General features: G+C 43.4%; 1 protein-coding gene across 1 annotated transcript in view; it reads left to right on the top strand.

The window, feature by feature from the left end:
* The window catches only part of RNGTT (RNA guanylyltransferase and 5'-phosphatase), a 323,844-nt gene extending 304,371 nt beyond the window's left edge, over positions 1 to 19,473 (top strand). The window contains exon 15 of the mRNA XM_036871771.1: positions 19,272 to 19,473. Coding sequence (XP_036727666.1) covers positions 19,272 to 19,277 — 6 coding nt within the window. The 3' untranslated portion in view covers positions 19,278 to 19,473. The remainder of the gene's footprint in view (positions 1 to 19,271) is intronic.
* The last annotated feature ends 1,712 nt before the right edge of the window (positions 19,474 to 21,185 follow it).

Consider the following 21,185-nt stretch of genomic DNA (forward strand, 5'->3'; position numbering starts at 1 on the left):
AGCTGCACAGCAAGTTCCAGCCATTGAGTCTGGATCTCTGGGTGAGGCCTGAATGTCTATAGATATAAAAATCTCCCCTTGTGACTCTGATGAACAGAGGACATTGCAACCTTCTGTGCTGCTGGAACCCAGCAGGCTCTGTACTGTGGGATGGATTATGTGCTTTGAAAAAAAGCACTCATATCAGCTCCACCTCACGGGAAGCACAATCCTGGCCTCCCTGGTGGTCCTTTGGCTCAGGGTCCCAAATGAAACAGTGATCGGTTGGCCCTTGTGGCCCTCACAGCCCTCATGTTGGCTCTGCTGCTCTGTAAGCTCTACCCACTGATCTAACTTGCCAAAAGCCAGTGTGTTTCACAGATAATATAGGTTTTAACACTTAACCAATTCCTCATCCTAGGTATGCATATTCTGCTTTCTATCGGGATTTAATTGACAAAATTTTAGTTATCTCCTCAAAATAGCATAGGAGTATATTTTATGAAACACATCTTGAACCAAATGCAATCTTTGTTTGCTTCAAACCTGCTTTGAAAAGCATCTTCATATTCTGAGTGTGTGATACTTCAGCAGTTTCAGAAAATACATAGATTTGCTTCTAATTCACTATGTACTCCTTTTTTGGGGGGGGGGCGAATCTGTTGATATTACAAGATCATGAAAAAAAAGTATTGGTTTGTTTCAAGGTTCAGTGTGTGTGTGTTTTTTGGAGTGGGGGAGGGATGGTTTGTTTTTTTCTTAATTGACATTTTAATTCATTTCCTATTAGGAAACACACATTTCTTTGGTGGTAACCACAACCCAGCACCTGCACAAAATTACTCCATGGCCACAAAAACTTACAATGTGTAGGAAGCCTCATATTTTCTTTGAGGGAGACAGATAAGCCGAGACTTTTTCGATTGGTTACATAAGTCTCTGCTACCGGCTTCGGGCTAGTCCTGACACCCACATCATTGAAGCTGGGGCCGGCCAGCCTTTGGGTGAAGCTGCCCGGGCGGAAGCTTTCTTTGCTCCTTACCCTGAAGTCCTCCACGCTTTATTGTGTGCTGCCCTCCACGCGACACCAGCCTAAAAAGACCGTTTGTCTGCACAGCCTCACCTCTGCTTGCCTTGCTTCTTAATGCAGGTCTTTAATTTTGTCTCAGTCACCCTGACCCTTCCCCCAATTTCTTCACCAATTTTCCCCACCTAATAATTATTAAAAAAAAACATTAGCAATGAAGCTCCCCCTCCCCCCTTGCTCTTTTATCTACGTAAATATCCTTGACGGCAAGACATCTAGTAGAGCGCATTCATTCATTTTTAATCTGTCTCTTCTTGGGGTTACTGTGTTCCAGGGACTGAAGGACCCTGAACAATGGTCTCTGAAACCTTGGGCTGAGCCTTTTTTTCTCATAGGCAGGGATGGTACTGAGGGCATAATGGAGTCTGGTCAAATAAATATCTGTTATCTGAAACACTCCCTTTCAAGGTGAATATGGATTTTCATCACATGAAACCCCAGCTTGAGAGCCAGGCTTTTTTTGCGCCTGAATATTATTAGCAAGCAGAAAAATAATTTGGAGAGACGGCAGACTGAAACACTGATTCCTCATAGGAGCGCTGTTCCTGAGGCAGCCCAGAGAGCTCTGGGGACAGACAGATTCAGAACGACGACAGGGCAACCTCAGTGCCAGTTCAGAGCAAGACACCCTGGAGGCGCCTGACAGAGGGGTCCTGCTTGCTGTGGTGTCTTCAGGGCTCCGTTGACAGCCGACTTTGCCTTTGCAGTGTACACTCTCCTTGGAGGACCTCATCCACCCCTTCTGCCATCCCCTATCTGTACCTTGACACCTCCCACCGTTGTAGCTCTAACCAGCTATCTCCCCCAGCTCTGGAACCAGAGTGGGGTTTTCAGGATCTACAAGACAACTCATAGGATATGGCTCAGAATATTATCTGCAGCCCTTGAGAAGGAACGAAAGGTCCTGGACTTTGCTTACTGACTAAACTATTATTGTTTTGTCCTGTTTGACTGTTTTCCTTTGCTGCTGTATTTTCTCACTCCTCTGATTAAACTTCTTCTTTGGCTAAAGTTTTTCCACAGACAAAAGGCAGGCGGAGGACATGGGTGGGGGGGGGGAAGGACCACAGGGTCCTGCTTCATTTCAGAGTCAGCTGTCAACCTAGGATGTGAAAGACAAGGGCAGAGGGAACAGCATATGCCAACGCGCAGAATTGAGAAATGGCGAAACATGTCCTTGAAGCATGAACAAGTCCCCGTGGCAGGCGTAGAAGATGCTCAGGGGCGTGAAGTTGGAAAGGCGGCTGGAGAGGCGGGCAGCAGTGAGAGCGGGGAACTGTGCCTGCCAGGTGATGCTTGTCCTACTATTTTTATTCTCATTCACAAGGAACATGTGCCATCTGTATTAGTTTCCTCGGGCTGCTGTAAAAAAATTGCCACAAACTGGGTGGCGTATTACAACAATAGAAATTTATTCTTTCACAATTCGGAGGTGGGAAATAAAAAAATCAAGACGTCAGCAGGGTTGGTTTCTATTGGAGACTCTGAGGGATGATCTGTTCCGTGTCTCTCTCCTAACTTCTGGTGGTTGCTGGCAATCTTCGGCATTCTTTGGCTTGTAGATATATCATTCCGACCTCTGCCTCCGTCTTCACATAGCATTTTCCCCTGGGTGGATGTTAGTGTCCAAATTTCCCTCTTCTTATGTGGACATCAGTCATTGGATTAATTCAAGATAACCTCATCTCACCTTGAGTACCTCCTCAAAGACCCTGTTATCCTATTTCCAAATAACGTCACATTCCCAGTTAGCGGGAGCTAGGACTTGCACATATCTTTTTAGGGGACACAATTCAACCATCCTCGACCTCAACCACATGAACATTTTAACAAAGTGTGTTAATTCGATTCAGCAGGTGCTATGGAGTGTTCACTCTGTGCCGGGAGCTATACCATCAGCCTTTCAGTGGAACCAGGGCCCAGAGCGTAGATTTGGGACAAGCCCCTTTGGCACTCAGTGCGGGCGGGGTTCCTATCGCCCAGAGTTTTTCATGGAAAGCCCTATCTCAGTGGAGAGACACCCAAACCATACAATTGACAGGAAGTGGGCCAATCCTATGAATGTCTTTATTTTACTTTTTAAATCAAAATTTAATTTAAAAAATTAAAATGTTTTTTATTAATAATTTTTTTCGCATGAATGTCTTTTATTTGCGTGACTTGATTAATCCAACCAACATTTGATTGTCTACTATTGATACAAATAGAGCGACCATGATTCCTATTGCTCAGAGCTGTCCTGATTTATGCTGTTTGTCCTACTATCCCATCCAGTTAACCCCGCTTCCCACCCTCAACATGTCCTAGGTTGAATGATAAACTTTAAGGTCACCCACTCTAATAGTCAGAGAGCTATTGTGTTGGGTGCTGGACGCACAAAAGTGAAAGGGGGTCCCTGCCCTTGAAGGACCCCCAGTCTGCTGCAGGAGGGAAGGGAAGAAGCGTTCATAACACAGCAGGACCTGTGCTTGGCCTTGGGTGAGCCAGGATGCCAGGATAATGCACAGAGGTTTGAATGGAGGGCTCTTGTCGATTCATTGAAAATCAGTTAGGTGAATGATGACTTTACCTCACAGTGACAGAGGAATAGCTTCTGACAGGTCTAGGATGGCTGGTTGGAGGGAAACCTCTCTGTTACTGTGCTTGGGGTATTCCCCTGTCCCCCCACTTTCTCTCTCTCTCTCTCTCTCTCTGTCTCAAGCACCTGGCCAAAGGCAGGGTGTCCCCGACTGCCACGGGGCCCACAGGTCGGGGGCCCGTGCGCAGGTGTTGATGAAGGCGGGACACAGGCACTACGTAGAGCCAGCATCAGGAGTAGAATGATGCTGCCGTGGGGGGGCAGGCCTCCCGCCTTCCTCCACCAGGCTGGGTACAGCAACGTGAAAACCCTGGGGGGAGGGGGTGGAATCCTCCAAATCTGTTGAAACCAACGATGCACCGTGGATGGCTAGCAACTCTTAGATGGCTGGTGGAGATTTTTAGTGACATGATAAGTTGACAGATTAGCTTTTGGCGAACTTGTGATTTGGAGAATTGGCTTTTGGAGAAATGAGGGGGTTCGGATCCTTGGATATCAGCAAAGAAAATCCAGAAAATTTGACGCAAAGTGGTTAAAAGCTCAGATCATGGAATCTGTTGACCTAGATTGGAATTCTGGCACTTTCATTGAATAACTGTGTGACCTTGGCAGTCAATTAACTCCTCTGAAACTGTTTCCTGTCTCAGGAGGAGAGTCCTGTATGGGTTAGGGGATGGCATTTGCTAATATAGGTAAAAGCTCTTTCCAGAATGCCTGGTCCAGGGCATGTGGCAGTTGTTATTAGCGTTATTATTTAACTGTCGGTGTTTCCAACCCCAAATTATAGGCTGGCCAATGCCTGAGGACCCCCGGGGTCTAGGCTGCGGCCGAGGAGAGCGCTCAGGAGGGGCAGGCCTGGAATGGAAGACGCTTGCCCTGCAGCCTGTGGGCTGGTTGCTGGGAGGCTTTTCCTAACATGCTTCTCAAACTTGGTTGCTGGGGATCAGGCATCTGTACTTTGAAAAACTTCTCAGATTCCCAGTGCATACTTGGGGTGTGATGTCCGGGTCCACCCCTGGAAGTCCTGGCTGAATGGCTGTGGTGTGACCCGATCACTGTGTGGTGAGCGTTTCCGCAGGTGATTCCGACGCGCCTCAGACCGACAACCTGTGCTAGGCTGAGGGGCTCTGTCTGTCTGTCTGTGTCTCCTCAATCTGGGGTGGCCTCGCTCTGGGCGGTGGTGACAGACCGTGTGCTCTGGCTGCACACCTGCTAGAGCTGGGAGGACCGGAAGCCCACGTTGTCAGTTTAAACCCAGAGATCCTCGTGTTGGGCGGGGAGCCCAGGGCCCGGGAGGGCACCTCCTCAGACCGCAGTGTGCACTGTATACCCAAGACCCCATAGGCACAGTAATCCCCAGACCTCAGCGAGGGAGTGTTCTGCTTCTTCCTACAGAATTGTATTAAAAAGAAAAGTCTCTCCTTGGAAGGAACAAAATGTTTGCTTTCTGAGGCAATTATCAGGGCCTTTCATAGCAAGTGGAGAGCCTGCACTCAGATACTGATGACAAACAGGCAGTAGGACATTCAGGAGTCCTGCTCTGATCTTTCAGCAACCTCTGTCCCTCCCGGCTGCAGCTTCCTGCCACCCCCTTGTGTGGGGCTTTCCCAGGCCGGCCTGATGGGGCCTCAGCTGAGGTGCCCTGTGCGTCCTGGCTCTGAGGAGTTTCCAATGAAGTCCTTTCCTGAAGGAGGGGCTGGGGGATGCCATTGGTTGTGATCACCAGGTTTCAGAAACAGGTTAAAAAAAATACCCCTCTTTCCCTCCCTCTCTCCCTCTCAACTCAGGTCAGGTAGATGAAAGAGTGTCTCCAAGTGCAAGGTGATGCTACCTTCTACTTTGTAGCCCTTGGGGCTTGATCTCCACCCTGGAGAGGGTTACTCAGGAGGATAAAATCATTTCCATGGAGAAGTCTCCTTTCTTCCTTAGGTGTCTCACCTGCTCACTAGGACAAGTCCTCCTGTACGAAGGAGGTTTCTTAAGTCCATCAGAGGACACTACCAAGAGGGCAGATCCATGGTTGCAAAGCCCTTTCATGGGCCTACTCACACTGCAGGCTCCAGGAACTTCTCCGGAGGGTAACTCAGAAGGTGGGGCGGAGGATTATTCTTCTCAACGGGTCTGAGCTGTTTGAGAGACAAGTGATGTAAACGATGGGATTGTAGGGACAGAGAGCCAAAGGGTGAGTACCGGTCTCAGGAAAGAGCCCGGGGAGAGCTACCCAAGTCCAGTTTCTCATTTGTGTGACCCCTGACTCGTCTTTTCCTTATTTATTCATTTTCCTCAAAACGTGATGAATTGGTACCTGACCTTCTTTTTTTGAAAAAAAATGTATTGAAGTATAGCTGATTTACAATGTTGTGTTCATTTCTTCTATGCAGCACAGTGACTCAGATATATATATATACATATATTTATATATATATTCTTTTTCATAGTCTTTTCCATTATGGTTTGTCAGAAACCGAAACAAATACCATAGGATATCACTTATATGGGGAATCTAAAATACGATACATATCAACATATCTAAGACACAAAAACAGATAGAGAGAACTGACCTTCTTATAGGGGAAACTGAGGCACTGAACTTGTTAGCGGAGCTTGGGCTGTTATGAGAGAGCATGCTGGCTTGCTGCGTGCTGGGGACTGGGAAATCCCTCTGGGGTCCACAGGTGCTCCTTCTCTCTTGGCTGCTGTGACTGGCCTGTCGCGTGGTCAGGGCTGCAGCCCCAGCAGTGCCAGCAGGTGTGCAGACCCGCCCTCCCCAGGGCCTGCCTTCGTGCACAGACACCCCCTACACCCCGAAGCGCACACAGACCCTTGTTCTTCTTCCTTCATGACTCAAATCCCAGAGAAATAGCCAACATCAGGCAAGCAGAAACTTCAGAGAAGGGAAGTTTGGGGGAACTTTTAAGTTTTGGAGAGATCACGGCCAGTGTCATCTTTAGAGCAAGACATCACAGCAAAGAAAACAAAGAGCAAGGGTATAAAAAAAGTTACTATTCTCGGCCATGCTTTCTCCGCTTAGGTGTTGCTTCTTGCTGGCCAGGCTTCAGAGTGTTCCTGCCTGGGGACTGCCCACTTTGGAACAGGTGTGGTGCTCTGGCCTAGCCCACAAGAGAGAGTGTTGGACTGTGAAGAGGATTGATTCCATCCCTTCATCCATCCATCCACCCACCCACCCACCCAGTTATTCATTCATTGTTCAAACCATTAAGCGTCTGCCGTGCACCAGGCACCTGACTCCCAATCACAGCAGCTGGGTGGACAAAGCTCAGCTCCTTCCCCTCCTGGAATGGGCAGGAGAAGCCCATGAAGCATGACTCAGAAACACTGATACGAAGGAGCTGCTTCCTGGGAATCACATCGTCCAGGAAGGACCACGCTCTTCACCGATGTTCAGTTATGGCCCAGCCTTGTGTAGCTAAGTGGACTTTATTATTCTATCTTGTGGAAGGAGACAGTAAACCCTGGAGTCCGTGACTCATCCAAAGAAATGAGAGGTCTACGGAGTAGAGCCACTAGGCTAGAGACACACTTGCCTTAGAGTCCGGGGTGCCCATGGGACTGGTTTGGAGTTAAGTGGAACTGACGTGCGTCGCCTCTGGGTCATGGCGTACGACATTGGGCATCTGTCCTCCACCCTCTCTTCTCCTCGTGAACTGGAATGTGATGTGGCAAAGATGCAGCTTCCAGCATGTGTGTGACACTAACACCGGGGATGGCAAAGTCACAAGGTGGGAGAACATGGGTCCCCAAATGAATGAAAATCTAGAGCACTCACCTGTCCTATGTGTGAGTGAAGAAACCACCTCTGTCTTATTTAAGCCACTGTCCTGTTTGGCCACATCGTTATAGCAATTTAGCTTTTACCTTAATACAAAGGGGTGAAACAACAGCCCTGTCTTTCTTTCCCGAGTTTAGAACCAATGAAGAGGGTGACGCTGGGCTCAGACAGACACGGGTCAAAATACCGTGTTTGTTCCTGACACAGCTAGGCTGGAGAAGTGGCTTTAAACTGCGGACAGGTGGGCTTGCTGGTACTTTGCTTTTGAATTAGACTTGCTCACCTCATCCCCGGCACAGCACAAGGGCAGAGATGGCACCTCCAGGAGGGAGAGAAGAAGCTGAGCCAAGAGATCTCTTTTCTTTCTCCCAAGCTCAACAATCAGATCATTCCCCGTCTTCCGGGGCAGAGTAAGAGGTAGGTGGGGAGAAGTGAGGAGGGTTCCCATTGCAGAGGCCCCTCCTAGATGTGGAGAATGGGGCTTCCCCTCACACGTGGCCAGTGCCCTGCTGGTGGGCACAGGGGTTGGAAATGAGCTAGCATGGTCCAGTCCTGGTGCATCTGAGGTCACGGTCAGCATCTGAGAGCTGCTGGGCTCAGAGCCTGGCATCCTGTGCTGGGTCTAGCGGTGAAGACACGGTGAGCAGCAAGTCTAGAACTCCTGACCCAGTGGCATAAACCGCAAGGCATTTAGTATCTCAGCCAGCGGGGATGTAGGGGCAGGCTGGCTTCTGGCTGCTGGGTCAGTGGCTCAGCCATTTGTCAAGGACCAGATTCTTTCCTTCTCTCCGTCCCGCCATCCTCTGAGCTGGCCTCATCACCTCCAGACCCTACATTGTCTAGAATCAGAAGTAAGAGTGGCTCTTCCTAAATCCTGTTTGAGAAGGATGCCTTTTCCAGAACTTCCCTCCACCCCCTGCCCCCTCCCTCCTGTTAATTTGCTAGTGAGTAACAGTCACGTTCCACTCTTTCCCCCTTTACACACACAGGGATGGAATTGCCTTTCAACCAGTCAGCCCCACGCCTAGGGCTGGGATAAGAGCTACTTCCCAGAGACAATGGCCCTGCGGGGAAAGGGAGAGTCCTGCACAGAGCGGGGCTGCTATTAGAAAGTGGGCACGCGCACAGCCTCCAGCCACTCTGCATCAGCCTTCAGAACTGCCTGCTCACATGGAGGTTTTCAAACAAATATTAGGGACAGATCACCAAATGGTTTCATAGAGATTATCCCCTATTTCTCCATGTCGGATGAAGTTACCTGCGAAGGAATGTTGGCATTTGTGGGGCAGACACGAGGGCATTTGGGTTATTCAGATAGATGTATCCCCAGGGGAGGGTGTGTGTTTGTTGGGGGAGATCTTCCCATCATTGGGATCAATGAATTCTTGAGATATATGACTCTCCACAGATTTTGCTTTTATTGTAGGAACACAGACATATTTAACGTTTTTGGTACTGGGCCTATTTGTAAGGAAGAACATCTTTCTAGAGTTAAAGAATAACAATCCTGCAGGCCCTACCGTAGTTCATGCCCTTGGCATCTCTAAATCAGAGATGGAACAGTTCTGTAACATCTCTGTCTAATATCGCCCCTCTTCAATGCAATGGTAGAAGAGTGTCCTTCTAAAACCCAGCTCTGCTACCATTTACCTGCTCCAAAGCCTCTAAGGGCTTCCCATTTCTTAAAATGTGAAGTACAAATCCCTTGCCTGACACTAAAAGCTCCCCTCTCTTATCCAGCCCCTCTGGACATTTCCAGCATGATCTCCATTGCTCACTTTAATTTGCCCCACATTCTAGTCAAGCTAAAGTACCATCTGTCTATCCATCCATTCATTTGGTTCATTCCTTTGACTTGGGAAAAGTCTCATCTTCTCGAATTATCCAATAGCCCTTGCTTCCACTTTTGCCCCTGTTGTCTGTTCTCAACTCAGCAACCAGAGCAATCCCGTTTAAAACTTAAGTCAGATTATGTCAGTCCTCTGCTCAAAACCATCCAGTGTAGGGTGGCCAGATTTAGCCAGTAAAAATATAGGATGACCAATTAAATTCCAATTTTAGATAAACAATAAATACTTGAAAAATATAAGTATATCCCATGTAATATTTGGGATATACTTATACTAGAAAAAAAAAATCATTATCCATCTGAAGTTCACATTTACTAGATGCCCTGTATTTTATCTTGCAATCCTACACCAAAGATTTTCCATCTCACTCAAAGACCAAGTCCTTGCAACAGCCCTGTATGATCTGATACCTGTATAGCTGTGATCTCATCACCCAGCCCTCTCTGGCTGTCTCCTCTTCCCCGCCTACTGTCCTCTTGGGTTCCTTGAACACACTATGCACATTCCTGCCTCAGTGCCTTTGCACCTGTTGTTCTCTCTGCCTGGAATACTCCTCCCTTCCAGATAGTCACATGTGTCTCTCTCCCTCACTTCCTTCAGCTTTGTTCAAATGCTATCTTTTCAGCGAGGCCTTCCCTGATGATTCTGTCTACATTGCTACTCACTACATGCTGTCATGCCCTATCCTTGTTTCCCGCATTATTTTTTCACTAGAGCATTTATCATTACCTGACAGATTGTCTATTTACATGTTTATTTGCTCATTGTCAATCTTTCTCCTCGCTCCTAACTGGGATTAAGTCCCATAAGAGCAGACACTTGGTCTGTCTTACTCAATGCTGCAATCTCAGTGCCTGGAATAGGCCTGCCAGAGTCAATAATCAATAAAATGCTGATGAATGGACAAAAAAAAATCAATAGACAAATAACTACATAATACAACTTTGGAGAGTGATAAGTGCTATGGAGACAAATTAAGCAGGGCAAAAGAGCAGAGAGTGATGGGCGGGGCTATCTCATGTCGGGTGGTCTGCTCTGAGGAGACACCTGAAAGAAGTTCTAAAAAAAACTATGTGGGGACTTCCCTGGTGGTCCAGTGGGTAAGACTCTGCACTCCCAATGCAGGGGGCCTGGGTTCGATCCCTGGTCCGGGAACTAGATCCCACATGCATGCCGCAACTAAGAGTCCACATGCCGCAACTAAAGATCCTGCACGCAGCAACAAAGATCCCGCGTGCCGTAACTAAGACCCGGCGCAGCCTAAATAAATAAATAAATATTTTAAAAAATAATAATAAAAAAAAAGGTTAAAAAAATTATATGGGGCTTCCCTGGTGGCGCAGTGGTTAAAATCCACCTGCCAACGCAAGGGACACAGGTTTGAGCCCTGGTCCAGGAAGATCCCACATGCCGCGGAGCAACTAGGCCCGTGTGCCACAATTACTGAGCCTGCGCTCTAGAGCCCGCGAGCCACAACTACTGAGCCTGTGTGCTACAACTACTGAGACTGCACTCTAGAACCTGCGAGCCACAACTACTGAACCCACGTGCCACAACTACTGAAGCCCACGTGCCTAGAGCCCGTGCTCCGCAACAAGAGAAGCCACCGCAATAAGAAGCCCGCTCGCCACAACTAGAGAAAGCCCGCGCACAGCAACGAAGACCCAACAGAGCCAAAATCAATAAATCAATAAATCAAATAATAAATTTTTAAAAAATTATATGATACGATATATGTTATCAACTATAGTCACCTTGTTTTCAACTAGACCCTCAGTGAATGAAGTTTTGAAATCCCTTCACCTCCAACCTTCCTTTTGTTCTTTGCTGTACCTGAAATCACCTTCTTCCTCACCTCCTCGGGTAGAAGCCCCATCTCAAATGCATATGGAGCTTGGCTGTTGAACCCTGTCCTATGTGGACATAAATAAAACCAGACTTTCCACTCCATTCTGGCCTATATAACCAGCAAAGAAAACAGTGAGTGAATTGGTGGGAGTGGTGATGGGGTTTATTTTTCACGCCTTGAACTTGGCGGTAGCTGTTTCTTGAATCCCACTGACAATCGCTGACAACTGCTTGACATGTCAGTCTCCCTCCAGGTGCCACACCCCTTCCTCCTGACAACCCTTGACTCAGTGTGGAATTTCTCTGAGGCTTCACTTTGCACTGGGGGCCACAGACAAGAGCTTTGCCCGAGAAGTGAAAATAAAAGTCACGTTCGGTGAGGGTCACGCTCTGGGAGTCTAAAGATTTCTTATACGTTTAAAACCAACAAACTCTCTACTCTAAATAAGGACCATCTGGATGATAGTATTTTGAAGCTTAAAAAAAATCTTAGGCTTTAATCTTCTTAGTGTCTTCAAACATCAGGTCTTCTTTTTCAAACTCCAATGGGGGATAAAGTTCTTTATCTACATGTGTGTTGCTCTCTGAGAGCCTCTGTCCCTGGTATCACACACAGACGGCTCAGTGCCTTACCTCAGACTTGCTCTAGGGACTTCAGAGGAACACGGTGTTAAACTCCTTCCTCAGGCACAGAGACCTTCCTAAAACCCCAGGATTAGCAACTTGACTGGGAGGGGGAGTCTATCTCTCAGTAAACTCACTTTTGTCTTCTCTGTCGCCTCAGGATTCATCAGACACATTTTGCATATTTAAATGATAAAACACTGGTGTGAAAAACTTTCTCATAGCTTCCAAATATTGCAGAAACTGAACAGCTTTGCTCTGAATGAGAAAACCCAATAATATAAATTTTCATTTCATTTCATTTTCTCTTTGGCTGTTCTCAGAATTTATATTGGGCATTTAATTTTACTGTTATGGTTTTATAAGGATATTATCTCTGAGTACAATGTTTTTTATTTTTAAAGAATTGTAAATTGTATGAAAGCTTTTGAGTCTAAATTTTAAAAGCTAAATATTATCATCATTTTGTTTTGCTTGTGAATTTTGAAAGTCGTGCTCTTTTCAGATTTGTATATAAAGTCCCGTAAGTAAATCAGAAGTGCTGAAATCTTCCATCTCATTATATGACTCTTAGGAAGTTACTTTTCTAATGATTTATAAAATAGCATTTATTAAGTAATGAATATTTAAATTTTTGTTTGGAGCACTATTCAAATACAGTTAAAGACATATGTGACCAGTAATGAATATTTAAATTTTTGTTTGGAGCACTATTCAAATACAGTTAAAGACATATGTGACCAGTGACCAAATATTGGCTCACCATTGGGATGGAATAAATTTACTTGACTTCTTTTCACATCTGTATTCCCGAAGCTTAGTCGGTCATGATTTCTTCCTAATCAGAGGTATGAATACATCATGAGAATAGTTGATGAGGCCAAATTCATAAGCTACAATGAAACACTTCTGAAAAATCAAATAACTTTCATTTATTAAATGCCAGTATTGGAGACGGACATAGAAGTAATTATTATTTATTAAATGTTAAATTCACTATAGGTACAATATTAAATGTTACACATGGATTATCTCATTTACTTCCCACACGGCTCTCTAAGTTGGATTCCGTGGTCACCCCCATTATACAGATGAGGAAACTGAGACTTAGAGAGTGAGTATCATCTAACAGGCAAGGGGTGGAACTAAAATTTGCACTCCAGAGCCTCGGAGTGCCATCACGTCAATCAGCTTTGGAACTAGTAGTGTAAGCAGCAATGCGATTCATAATTTAAAACAAACGTTTTCTTTTTTTTTTTTCCTGGAAAGAACTGTAGTCATGCTTCTGTCTCTGGGTAGAATAACACACTCTATACTCTCTCCCAGACTTAAGCCTGGAGACCCTTTCCCAATTTCAATGCTCAGCTAGTCTAGTGAGTAGTCAACGCTGTACACCATCCTATTACAACATAACTGACATTTGCAATTCATATTATGCTTAATGATAATAGAAAAAAAATCCATAAAAGTGGCAGAGAGGCACTGCCCTACAAAGAACTGAGGATGTCCAACTCAGCAAAGTTCCATCAGAGCTAAGTTTTCAAGAGAGAACTAATACAAAGAAAATGTACACAGATGACAGGATCTGTGAATAATCAGAGCATGTGAAGCAATAGAAGAGCCAGGAGAATAAGTGTACGGTTGTAGGTGAGGACTCTGTAAGACATCTTGGTAACTCCTGCTGTGCCCAGCACAATGCCTTTCATCCTGCAGGTGCTCGATAAACCCTTGTTAAGTGTGTGGAAAACAACCTTCTGATCTCATAGGAGGCCCAGCATTCCACTCAGCAGATACGCCCTTGTCACGATATTACCAACTTTAAAGGACACTGACAAGTTGTTAATAAGAAAACAGAAAAACTTCTAAATACGTTAAAATAAGAATAATTTTGCTGATCCTCAGCTTCAGAGAAATGTAGGGCTGGAGGGGAAATTGACCTCTGCAAATGAAGAGAAATAGAGTTATCACCATAATTATGAAGGCTTGTCAAGTCAACCTTACTCTCTTAAAGTAGAAGAAAATGATTTCCAGGACTGGAGAAGCCCACTTGGGTTATCAGCAAAGTTTCACAGTTGGCAAGATCATTACAAGGGATTTTATGGATCTTAAGTAGATGAAAGACACTAATAAGAGATAAATAGACCAGGACTTCCTCAAAGGGCAAGATTAATGTTATAAAATGAAATCAACAGGTAAATTAGATATGTCATTCTCAAATGCCCTACTGTAAAATAAAGGTGTCCCACTAATAAGATGATCGCAATATATTCCCAACATGAAGAAAAATAAGGTGAAGAACATAACTTCCTCAATTTAACACTCTCCTCCCCTCCCTCATCAAATTCTTTGTTAAAACTTCCATTCCTGCTATATGAGAGAATAGATAGGAATTAAATATTATTAGAAAATCTTAGGATAATACAATCATCATTAATTGAATGGTTTGATTCTTACGGACATTTAAGTGTTGAGGATGAGAGGCCACGTGGAGAAGGCGTAGGTACCTCGGCCAGCACCTGCCAACTGCTGGACACGTGAGTGAGGTCACCCTAGATTAACTGATCATCCAGTCAACCTCCTAGCTGACCATAGACACGTGAGCAAGCCTAGCCAAGGTCTTCCCCACTGGCTCAGACTAGAACTGCCCTGCTTTCACAAAGAACAGTGAGAAACAGTATATAGTTGTTGCTTGAAGCCACAAATTTTGGGGGGTGATTTGGTGTGCACCAAAAGTGAACTGATGCACCATTGCACCTCCAAACCTAGCACATAATGGATACTCAATAAATATTTGTTAAAATATTATGATGTTGTCATGAATATAAGAATATCATAACTACTTACAAAAGGTCTGCCACCTGACTGAGTTTGTAAATCACCGAATTAAATTACATTCTCTGAGAACTACCAGATGTTAAGATAAAATTTCAAAGAAGGTATAATCACAGGAGGCAATTAGGGAAAGTAAAGTGATAGAAACTCAAACAGATTGATGTCCTATTTCTGCCAGATGTTTACTTAGTTAATAAGAGTAAAAGTAATAAGATGATGTTAGAAAAAGAGATTATATTCCACTTGGTTTTTTAAAACAAAACAGTGTTTAACATATTTTTACACTCTATCTATGTAAGATAGAAAGAGAAAACAAACTAAAATGGTGAAGTTTACAGGGCAATATAGGGAATATTACATAAACTTAATGAGATGGATCCATTAGTACAGAAAAAGTAGGGCTAATTCCTAGTTTAAACAACAGTGACAAAATCAGAATCAAGCATGTAGCTGAATACAAGAAATACTCTTTTTTATTATTATTATTTTTTTACATCTTTATTGGAGTATAATTGCTTTACAATGTTGTGTTAGTTTCTGCTGTTACACTCTTGAAACTAACATAGTTAGTTTCAAAGTTAGAATGCAATTTCAAGTGAGTGCATATGGTGGTGTGAATAAAATGCACTGCCCTCCCTGACCACCCTTGCTTTGTCCCGGCAGAGGTCAGTGGCACAGGAAGGGTAAATGGTCCACTGGGAATGTAACATTACAGTGTAACAAGTTAGTGGCCTCTCCCCCTACACTATGCTAGAATTTGCTGGCAAACTGAGAGATAACCAGTGAAACTAGGGTTTGTTCATGCGTTCCTCTTTTAACACATTTAAATATAGAAGCTTACTGAAAAATCAAATTAAAAACATCTTCCACTGGCATCTTTGCTACTCCCACCCTCCATGATGACCCCCATGGAATCCAGTAGACTACCCCTTGGGCTCATAAAACTCGCTCTGAATCATTGTACTGCTGGAGATGATAACCCCAGAACGATACACCTTGTTCTTTAAGCTGGTAATTAAAAACCAGCAAACAAGCAACAAACAATGGGTTTCCCATGTCGGTGAGGGTATGTCACGGACCCTCTGATCCTTACTTCACACTTTATTATACTGACCATCTGTTTCCCTCACCAGCAGCCCTGGCAGAAGTGGGAGGAGTCTTAATCTGACACACAGAGCTGGGAGTTGTCTCCATGATTGATCTTTGCTTTCAGTCCATTGTGACAGATATTTTGCTTTTCTTACCATGCACACCAAACAAATATAAGAGTGAGCTGCACTTCCCATTTTAGATACCTGGTTTCGTGTACCATCACGTCTCAAGGTCTGATGTGTTTCAGTTGTGATCTGCTTTTCCTCTGACTTCAAGAGCAGAGAGCATCTTGTGTTGTCCCTGGTATAAGCCCACTTCAGGGGGAATTCACTGGTGGTCCAGTGGTTAGGACTCCTCACTTTCAGTACTGTGGGCCTGGGGTTCAATCCCTGGTCAAGGAACTAAGATCTCGCAAGCCACATGGGATGGCCAAAAAAAGAAAAAAAAAAAAGCCCACTTCAGAGATGCCCACCTCCTGCACACATGAGTTTTGCTTCTGGAGACAGACTGTGGAGTCTTACCCAGAAGAGAGAGACATGCGTAGACTCTTAAAGGAGACCTGAAGGACCTGAGTGTTCCCGAATGGAGAGAAAGTGAATCATACTAAATCCAGAGAACAGAATGGCTGCTTTGGGAAGCAGAAATGAATCAACATGACTATGATAAAGGGGATGAGGGCTGGGCAGGTGGTTCAGGGTTGAGAGATGAAGATGCAGATATAAACAGGCACCAAGCCACCGGTCTTGTGCATTGTCTGCAAAGGAGGATGAAGTCTATATTTTATCCTAAAAGTTATGGGTAAATTTGGAAGGATTTTAATCATAGGAGCAGTGTGGTTTCAGAAAGATCCCTTTGGCTGTAGTGTGAACAGCAACTTGAGTGTGTGTAAGGGTGAGGAGGGATTGAGGGGAAGGGGAGAGTCAGACAAAAATGGAAGGAGGGAGAACAGTTACAAACAAACAAACAAAAATGATCTGTTCCAAGACTTGAACTTAAGAGAGAGAAGACATTGGGTTCAAGAGATATGAAGGGTGTGGAGTGTCCAGGACTTGGTGTGTGATAGGTGGTGATAGTGAAAGATGAGACAGGGTCAAGGTTGACTTCTGAGTTTCCGTCATGTACAACAGTATATGTGGCTCACTGAAATTTTAAATATCAAAGGAGGAGGAGATTCTGGGAAGAAGATGAATTTTCTTCAGGTTATCGTAAGTTTGAGGTACCTGTGGGGTGTCTGGGCAGCCCGGAGTTGTAGAGAGGGGTTTGATGCTCAGGGAATAAACTTGAGGTAGAGACTTTAGAATTGGAACCACAGGAGGCAAAAGATATCAAGTGGGGTGAACATGTGAGGAAAGGATGTAAGATTAATTTACCACACAGACGAAAACATCTTCCTATATACTAGTGATGAAAGGCTGGAAAATGCAATGAAGATGTAGATTCTGTTAAAATAGCAACAGGACATTAAACCCTTGGCTATGAATATAATTCAGGACAAGGAGATTTATTTGAAGACTCTATAAAACTCTAATGAGGACAATAAACGCAGACTTGAGTAGTAGGGAGCTATACCATACTATTTATTTAAAAGAGTAAAAAACAGTGAAAATGACAATACTCCCGAGGTTAATACATGGATTTAATGCAACGCCTATTAAAATCACAGCAAGATACTTTATGGAAATTTACAAAATGATGGTAACATTCTTTTTGAAATAATCAGTGGACGGGAATACATACATGGATCAATATATAGAAATATCTATAGCACTTCAGATTATACAAGATGCTTTCACATCATTATGTCATTTAATTCTTACAACGATTCTTGTAATCAGGTATGTTCAATTTCTATCCCCATTTTAGGGCAACCATAAGTCCCAATATACCTGGGGCAGTCCCGTGTTACGCTATGAAAATGTAGCCCCTCCTCCATTTAATATTTTTCCTAGATGTCTTAATTTTTAAAGAGGGCATTATTGTTAATAGTTGCATTAAAATAATCTAGGATAGGTTGGTACCATCTCTATGGGGAACTTCTCACCTCTGTCATGGTCTTGTCTAGTAGTGGATAAGGCACATGTAGGGAAAAGAATTCTCACCTTAGTATGCGCTAAATCTGAAAGATGAACTGTGGTAACACTTTTCCTTTTTCCTAACCCATTCTTGTTGCAAAGTTACTAACACCTCCCTTTCAAGTGTAGCATGCTGTATGAGGACATACTCACCAATAAAACAAAGTGCACCCTGATTCCATAGGTAGCTATTTCTTTCCACTTTGGTGGGTGAGGTATTTGATGCTGCTACTGGCGCTGACCAGCGACTTGGTGTGCCCACTGGCTGCTCATATGAACAAGTTGCATGAAGCCATCAGGCTTCCAGTTGGTGGGGTCAGTGGGGAACTTGGAAAATTATAGGTTATGTATAACAAGCAAAATATGTACAAGATATGGGGGCAGAACAGTCCTTCCGTAAGGCACGCAGAGTATTCTGAATATCTTTTTAACAGTGGCTTGTCATTTAGTATGTGGAATAAATATACATCAGTTTATTTATCTATATTCTCACATTTTTTTATTGTGGCAAAATATATGTAACATAAGTTACCATTTTAACCATTTTTAAGTGTAGAGTTCAGTGTCATTGAGTATATTCACATAGTTCTGCAATCATCACCACCAACCATCTCCAGAACATTTTTCACGAAACTCTACACCCAATTAAACACTAACTTGCCATTCCTTTCTCCCCTCAGTCCCTGGCAACCACCATTCTACTTTCTGCCTCTATGAATTTGACTATTCTGTATACCTCATATAAGTGAAATCATAGAATATTTGTCTTTTTGTGACTGGCTTATTTCACTTAGCATAATGTCTTCAACTTTAATCTGTGTAACATTTGTCAGATTTTCCTTCCTTTTTAAGGCTGAGTAATATTCCATAGTATTATAGTAAAATAAATAGTAATATTCCATAGTATTATAGTAAAATAAATAAAGTCATTTATTTTATTGCTTGGGGTTACCTGTTAATTTTGCAATAAACTCTTGTTGGTGATGAGTTCAAAAAACAAGAGTTCATGTTTTATGAAATATTAAATATTGAATTTTTGTTTCTCAAGAAAGTTGGTGATAATGTATAACTTGCACAAATATTTGTAGAAGTTTATCATACACTAAAGGAGGCTGTAGTAGTATCACAACTACATGAAAACCAGGAGACAAAGTCTACTTAAGAAGCATTAGCATTTACTTCAAAAGTTAGTCATTATTTTAAGAAGACTGTCCCCCAAAATAATGATTTAATATGCACAGCTGCAAAACTGCATTATATATCATTCTGTGAATCATGACTTTTCACTTAGATCAAATTACTTTTTCAATTTAATTTCATTTATTTTTGATTCCAAGTTTTTGCATATTTTTTTTAAAGCTGAGTGGCAGATTTTTTTCTTTACAAAGATGGTTATATCAGTATATTCCACCCAACACGCTTCTTTAAAATTGTAATGTGGACACTCCTCCATCAAGGATAGGGTTTTATGTTTCTCCCATTGAATCTCCTCTCTCTCTCTCTCACCATTCACCTTTAGCCATAATACTATGAGGGACTCCAGGTCCAAGTCTGGGTCATATGGAGAGGCCACAAGTAGGTGTTCCAGCCAACAGCCCCTGTGAAGGTCTCCGCTGGCAGCCAGCATCATGTGAATGAAAGTCTTCAGATGACTGCAGTCCTCAGCTTCCAATCACCTTCACTGATGCTGAGTGGCACATGGACAAGCCGCCCTACCAGGTCCTGCCCAAATTGAAGACCTGTAAGCAAAATAAATGTTGTCTCTGGTTTAAGCCTCTAAATTCTGGAGCAATTTGTTACTGAGTCATGGGAACTGGAACAGGATGTTAACGTCTTGGCCGCATTGCAGAAAAAGAACTTCACAAACTGTTAAATGTTGTTCATTTTGTATCAGTGTCATCAGATGCTTCAAATAGGAATGTGAGGAGTCCTGATAACTATATTTAGGTGACTTCTGAACGCAGTGCAGCTCTCTTTGCTTTCATGCAGGTAAATGGAATCTTATCTTGGTTCTGAGTTCTCAGACCTGAATCGTCGCCTTGTTCACCCACTCCCTGCATCTGTGCTTTGACAGGTCCTCTAGAAATGAGGCCCTTCTCATATTATCAGTTCCTTCGTTTGTGATGCTATAGGCAGTTACCATTTATTAAACACCTAAATGTCTCACCTAGTGCACTACTGATTTTAGTCCTGACAGCAACCCTGCAATAATAATACGTATTATTTGCCCTATTTTATAGATAGCAAAATAAGGCTCAGATAGGTTAAGAGCTTGCTCCAGATCACACTAGCAGGAGGGAGATATGCTTCTCTAATGCCAAAGCCCAAGTCCTTTCCACAGAGTCACGCTGGATTCCAGCTTTGATCCCAGCACTTGGCTATGTTCTGCTAACCTGACCGTAGATGTCCAGGCTGCTGGTTATCCCCCTGCTAATGCTTCTGGGTGTCGCCGGATCTCTGTTGACAGGCCTGCCCATCTGTCGTTCATCCTGCCACCTCTTGCTGGACCTTGCTAATACCATCTGCTTGTCTGCGTTCTGTAGGTTCCCAGTGCTTAGTTCTGCTGCGTCCACACTTCAGTTAAACCTCCCACAGCTGGATGTTTCATAGATTTGAAGCAGTACCAGGACAAGAAGCTATGACTTTGGAGGAGAATGAACTTGGACCCACTCACCGTCCATACAAAGCGATACAAACAGGTTGAAAAGTTAAACGAGCAGCTACAACAGCAGCAATACCACAAACCTTTGCAAAATCCGAAAAGAAACAATACGAAATTTAGTCTGGAGGGTAATGAAATAAATTTCTCTCTGTTAAAGAGATGAAAATATCATGGAAAACAAGATAAATGGATCTGAGTATAGAAATATTAAAAACAAGAAGAACAAAAGAATACAGAACAGAAAGCAATAGGATTGGTTTCTCACTAGAAACGATGGTGGTTAGAAGGCAGTGGGATGACATAGTCAAGGTGCTCAAAGAAAAAACCTATCAACTAAGAATTCTGTGTCAAGCAAAGCTATACTTCACAAATAAAGGTGAAAGAAATACATCCCCAGATGAACAAGAGATGAAAGAATATGTTGCTAGAACACCTACCCTAAAAAGATATTGAAGAAAGTCAGTCAGGCTGAAATGAAATTCTATCAGATGGTAACTTGAACCCATAGGAAGAAATGAAAAGCACCAAAAATGTTAAATACGTGGGTAAATCTGAGAATATAAAAGGTTTTTTTCTCTCTTTTCATGTCTTAATTTTTTTAAATGACTGCTTAAAGCAATAATTATAATATTATATTGTTGGCTTTATAATATATATGAGGCACCATATATAATATGATGTATTATATATAATATATGATTACTTATGATATGAGGTCTTATATCTCATATATGGTTATATGTAATATATTATGTGTGATTATATGTGAGT

Source organism: Balaenoptera musculus, chromosome 12 (genome assembly GCF_009873245.2).
Source record: "Balaenoptera musculus isolate JJ_BM4_2016_0621 chromosome 12, mBalMus1.pri.v3, whole genome shotgun sequence".
Taxonomy (NCBI): Eukaryota; Metazoa; Chordata; class Mammalia; order Artiodactyla; family Balaenopteridae; genus Balaenoptera; species Balaenoptera musculus.